The 6452-nt window shown below is 35.0% G+C and overlaps 1 protein-coding gene across 1 annotated transcript in view; it reads right to left on the reverse strand.

The window, feature by feature from the left end:
* The window catches only part of nAChRalpha1 (nicotinic acetylcholine receptor alpha1), a 137489-nt gene that overhangs the window by 111593 nt on the left and 19444 nt on the right, over positions 1 to 6452 (reverse strand). The window contains exon 2 of the mRNA XM_017613298.1: positions 5567 to 5776. Coding sequence (XP_017468787.1) covers positions 5567 to 5776 — 210 coding nt within the window. The remainder of the gene's footprint in view (positions 1 to 5566; positions 5777 to 6452) is intronic.

Raw genomic sequence — 6452 nt, forward strand, 5'->3', positions numbered from 1 at the left:
GCTCCAGTAGCAAGATATGCACAATTACACTTGGGGTGAATAATAATACCTGTGTCTTTGCAGACGAAAAATCAACCAAGCAGAAGCTCTCTTCAGTTTAGGAGAATGTTGGGATGAGGTTCCAAATAGGCCCAGAGCAGGTATTGCGGAAGAACCCTCCGCTTTATGCGAAATTCTGAAGATAGTCCGGATGTTGAATAATAGGTTGCAAGCGAAAGTCAGTGAGGTGAATGAAAGCAGCGCTACGTTAGATCAAAATGTAATATTGGTCAGTTTTCCTAAGAATGTGGTGGAGTTATTAGCTACAGCTTGTACTTCATATCACTCAAAATTCAATAAAAGGGACTTACGTAAAACGAACATAGTTCATATATACCACAGGTGCTCTTCTAAATATGTTGTATGGAGATACAGTTTGGCGGTTGTCCTTCAANTAAAAGGGACTTACGTAAAACGAACATAGTTCATATATACCACAGGTGCTCTTCTAAATATGTTGTATGGAGATACAGTTTGGCGGTTGTCCTTCAATAAATCTTGGATAAAGGGAAAATTCTGTATGGGGAAGGTTGCTTGCTCACTGACGGGATAGNATAAATCTTGGATAAAGGGAAAATTCTGTATGGGGAAGGTTGCTTGCTCATTACTGACGGGATATCTACACTGTGCTTCATTTAGATCCATTGAACCTCAATGCCGTTTTCTATGGTAAGCTACAGCCAGGCCAAAACGCCGGTACAGTCACTCAAAAATGCTATGAATAAAAATTAAGCAATTGCTTCTTTTAAATGTTAGACCTTTTAATTGAACTTATTTGAGTAAATCAAGTAAAACATCTGAATTTTTAAGAAAAAGCAATTGTTTGGTTTTTATTCATACGGCCCACAGTGGTCTGAAATCCAAATCTAGGTGGACAAAAGTTTTTGATCAAAGACGCTTTGACACAATACGGCAATACTTTGTTTCTATATATGGTTTTGAGGTCGCTGATTACGTATCTGACGTCAGATTTCAAAAATTATAAATGACGGCTGAAAAATGTCGAAAAGAAAAATGATGAAAGCAGTAAACTTTATTAAAACAGAGTATTTTGGGGTTTTTGAGATAGCTGATTACGAGTCTCGAATCCAAGTTTGGAATTTTGAAGTCACAATGGATTTGGAAAGTTTTTAATAATTTAAAGAGTTTAATTTTTCGACTTTTGTCCACCTATATTTGGGATTCAGACCACTGTGCGGCCCAATGCCTAACAACTTTAAAGCGTATTGTCTACTCCGTTCTCTAACATTTGATAACCGGCTCAACTCACGAATTCTCTCGATGAAAGGAAAGAAAATAGGAGATGGAATAACCGTAGATGATTCGTTTTTTATAATTCGAAGGAATCGCGGTGACTCTCATTTGTATACTGTCTAGTAGGAAACTGTTTTCTGGGGTATCAGCCGGCTAAAAAGTGTGCAGTGCTGCACAATTTAATTTGAATTTTCAATTGATATGATCCAAATATACAACTACCGTGGTATGGATAGCGGTCCATAGATAAAACCCTGGTAACAGTGAAGCAGAAAAATTTGGCAAGGATGGGCGTATTTTTTTCCTACGATGCGAGTGTACCGTGTGGTTTTATTTTACGGCCAAGGATAAAATGTGGCAACCCTATTAAAAAGTTTGTTTATTCACCTCGAGCTGCGAAGCTGGCCTTCAAAATATTGTTTAACTCATAGAGCCGGATTGACTGAATACAGTGCCTTTACCTTTTTAAATAAAATTTTTCTCAATGATAACTTAAATAAAATGGGCATCTCCTCATAAAGACGATGCCTAAATTTGATAAAGTATTAAGGGAGATAACGCGTGTAACCCAAAAATACCTTTGACACGTGAGTATGTACATAGGAATGTAGCTTACACTTTTGCTTAGTGCTTGCCATTGCCTGCCGAGGCCGATCGAAAGTTGGTCCCACAGGGTCGTAGTATGCACTTTGGCTACTCGGCTAAGCACGAGTACTGCTGCTGAAAAAAATAATTGGATTTCAGTAATTTCGAATAAACAATTGATACGAGAAAAGAAGTAAAGGATGACATGCGGTAGGTTTCAGTCACGATGGTCACATATATGTATCCTCGTTGATTACTTGAATAAATATTGGTATTCCTTAAATAAATGTTAGAGCTTGTCAGAGACGAGGATTCTCTGTCATTTTAAGACTCAACATCAGGGCGGAGTAAAAAGAGCGGTCTACAATTATGATGCAGTAATTTTTGTAATCGGATTATTTCCATCTGCGGTGAGCCGATAAGTGTAGAAATGTGGTATTTGGTAGATACACTGGATACTAAGTTGTATCCTATTACTCCTGTGAGCGGCTTTTTGGGGTGATATGAGTGATATTAATGCAGAAGTTGTGCTCTGGATGTACGTAGCGGTTGTACGTCCGATCTTATGCTATGGTTTCCTGATATGGCCCTAAGAAATCAATATAATTATTTAAAACTGGGCAGATTCCAGAGTGCAGCATGAACTTGTTCTACGGGCGCCCTCAGTGCTATTAAAAGCCTATTTCCTGTAGACTCTCACATAATTTCAAAAGACTCACAGAACTGGTTGTATGGAAAGCAGCTAATGCAAAAAAGTGTCTGGGTAAAATAATAAAGCGAATTTGTGTGCTAGTTAGGGCCGTTTTCTAATGTAAGCAGTAAAGTTGCCTTTACTAACAGGGCAGATAAATCGTTCCTCAATTTAAAGTGTTTTCGTTTTCTTACCTTGGCGGTAAAAATAAATTTGTTATTCCGTAGAGTGAAACTTCACTACATTCGTCATAAAATTTCGAAGGTTTCAATGCAACATAAGCAAATATAGAGCAAGGTAACTGTTAGCAAAAACCAAAACCTTGTTTGGAATATCTAATATATCTGGCTCATGAACCAAAACCCAACCAAAATTTAAAGATGGGTTCAAATTTTAAAGGTTTCATCGGGTGAGCAACAGTTTATCGATTCGAGAAATTAATGCGCTGATGAGAAAACGAAAACTCGTATATCGAGACGATAAAGTGGCCGGTAAACTAAAGGTTAGATGAGAAAACGGCCCTTACTCTGCATAAGCGTTGCAGTCTGTTACGCGTATAATTGGAGAGCTTCGTCCCAAACATGGGACCGAATTGAAGAAACGACAGTACTAAATCAATTATTTGCTCACAAAAAAAAAACAAAAATTCTGCTAAACACCCGAAGCATATCTGATAAGTGATTAACAGCGCTAATGTTTCATATTCATGAATAGCCGCTTAAACTAATTGTTAGCCATGCATATCTGCACACAAAACGAAATACATAATTTTTATAAAACAAATATACAACAAAGCAATTGCAATTTACAAATCGCCTGCATAAATGGTCAGGCGATAATCATTTTGTGGCTGCGATAAAGCGAGGCGTACAGCGTAGTTCACTGCAATGTTCCAATGCAATTTAATCTCGTTTGTGCGTACATGCGTGTGTTATTCAAGGTGTTTAAGTTTGGACTAACACAATAACGGCATTTTTCTCATTACTCATGAGCGATTTTGTATTTGAGTTGCTGTAGGCGAATAGCTTAAATGAATTTTAACATCGCTAACATACATGGAAACATGTGTGTTTGCACGCTTATTTGTGTCTCATTAATTATTATTAATTGTAATGCGCTAAATTAAGTGAATTGGTTTATGGCATCGCTTGTTGATCAGTTCGCCGCCACCACTCTAGGAGATTAACGGTGCGTGAAAAGTTATTCAGCTAAGCTGGTTCAACTGAGTAGTTATGGTAACGAAACAACTTACCCATAATCTGGTATATTGTATTAAACTCATATGTAAATATTTATCATTTAAATTGATTAAAGTATAAATATGGAGTAATACTATCTAATGTTGATGACACATTGCTGACGCAAAATATTTTTAAACCTATACCTGTGGTACCCTTCCGTGGTCCGTGGAAGAGGAGCTCGAGGTAAAATGTTTGCTGGGCAGCTTTTAACTAAATTTTAACTTTTTTAAAAAGCTTTCAGATGAGCATGGGGATCAGTACCACTTTTGGGATTGAGGCGCTGCTAAAAAAATATATATACATACATACGTTGATATTCAACCGAAACTGTGTATTTGTAATAAGCATACATATTTTTTTAAATTTGTTTTATAGAAAAATTAGTAAGTTAAAGACAGCTCAGTAAAAATAAAAAAATATTTCCGCGAGCATTGATTTTGTATTTAAAATTTTGTTGAACTAGTTATAAACACACTACCCATAAATCTTCTGATGTATTCTTTGATTACTATCAATGTGGAAAGGTAGCTTATAATTTATACAAATTATGTTACTCCAAAAAGAATATTCTGTTTCAAAAGTTTTGACATACAACTACCTTGATTTCGTATCATGGGGCTAACCATGCAGCTAGGGTTGCCATATTGGATTTTTCCCTCAGATATTACGATCGGTTTCTTGGGGCCTCAGGGTTTGCCACAAAACTCTCGGTTTGGTAAAAGTTGTCGGTAATTTAAATAAAATAGTAAACTCGAATGACGCTAAATTGCCCAAATTCTATATCACTTTTTAAACAGGTGACAACCCTATTGAAAACCCTAACAAAACATTTAAAAGTTTTCATATAACTCCGTTCAGCGGTTTTTGAGTGAATAGAGGTTTCGTAAAATAAAAAAAATTCGACTTTTAAAATAGGTGGTAAACCTGCAACATATTTTTTTAACTCTTTCTTCAGACATTGTGCATGTTTAAATTAACTGATGAATTAAATTGAATTTGATTTTTTAACTTATTAAATATTTGTAACTAAAGGGTTTTGAAGTAGACTCAAAACCTCAAAAAAAACATATAAATATTCAAACTAAAGATTCCTAAACTCTTTCATTTGAGGTTGAAAATAATTATTTAAACATATGGCAACCTTCCCAAATATAGTTCAGAAATAAAGACCTTTTAGACCTAAGGTTGCCAGATTTTGTTTGCACGTAATCAGTACCTTAGACTTTTCAGTACACTTTTATTCAAAGCAAGATTATGAATGTGAGTAACAGAAAATACTTCAAAATATCAGAGTATTTGTAGTTCATAAAAAATAAAAATGTTATTCGTTTTAATATGAGTGTACACATTAACGTGTAATATAATATACCCCTATATTATCATTTTACTTGGGAGCCAGTATTAGTAAGAGTGGGTTGACTGAAAAAAATCCTGGCGAGGATATTTTTAATTAAATATTCAAAAATTATTATTTTTTTTTTTTAATTTTGCACTCATTTGTTTAATGAACAAATTACATATGTACAAATGTTTCCAGCGCCAGAGTAGCAGTACTACAGTTTCTTATAGTTCGCTTTGGTAGTTTGTTAAGGATAGTTAGCCTGATGCCAAGCAGTGAAAGGGTATTGCCAGCTTTGCATAGAACCTTGCAGGATTTGAAATGTTAGCGATTTTCACGAATCCTTGCATAGGAGAGTGANTATAAGAATTGTTGCTATCTATAATTAGTTGTTTAATTAAACTATGTACTACTTACAACATCTATTAACTGCGATAGCCGTAGGCCCATTTTGACCGTTAGACGATCGGAATTATTGCCCACAGGCCTTATTAAACGATTGTAATTGCTTAGAAGATCGTCGTATAAACGTTTTGCATCTGGGTTGGCCAGGCCGCCGGTGGCAAAATGTAACGCTATGAACACAGCTGTGAATAGCACGCTCCCCATCTTAGGCCAGGTCCACCCCTATGAAAGAGAGAAAAATACACAATATTATTATATTGGTCTAAAAATATATTTCTTTTGTAAATTCATTAAATCAAACGTGAAGAAATATCAATTTATCTGATTATTTCAGTGCTGCAAACTAGTTTTGAATATACCCGATGTTTCAACAGAACTTTTTCGGGTTTCGAACCGAATCACGAAATTCCACGAAAACGTTTTTAAATTTTTGCAATACACAACTTTACCTTAAGATATAACCCCTGATGTAAAACTGATCAGGGTTTTTTGTTAGATGGCAAATCCGTAAGTTGCTTACAAACTTTATTATACTAAAACTTAATGGGCTCTAAAACTGCTTGACTCGAGTTTTTATTTTTTGATTGTGCTGGTTAAAGACTTTGAAACTTTGATGCAATTTCGTTGAAACTTGTGGGTTTTTTCAGATATTCGTACAAATTTTGCAATTGAGACTTATATGATTTTTGCTATATCGACCATTAGCGCAAATTTTCGTATGCGCCAGAAACCCAATTTTACTTTTCAAAATTTGTTGAATTTTTTAATTTTACTTGTTTATGGTTTATGTTTCGCCCGCAAAAAAAAAAAAAAGAAAAAAACATCCCAACAAGCAAAATAAACTTAAATAAAGTTTTTTTTATGTTTTCAATTATAAACATTAAGCTTACAAAACGTT

Source organism: Rhagoletis zephyria, unplaced genomic scaffold (genome assembly GCF_001687245.7).
Source record: "Rhagoletis zephyria isolate East Lansing unplaced genomic scaffold, Rhagoletis_zephyria_1.1 Rzeph_scaffold_00643, whole genome shotgun sequence".
Lineage (NCBI taxonomy): Eukaryota > Metazoa > Arthropoda > Insecta > Diptera > Tephritidae > Rhagoletis > Rhagoletis zephyria.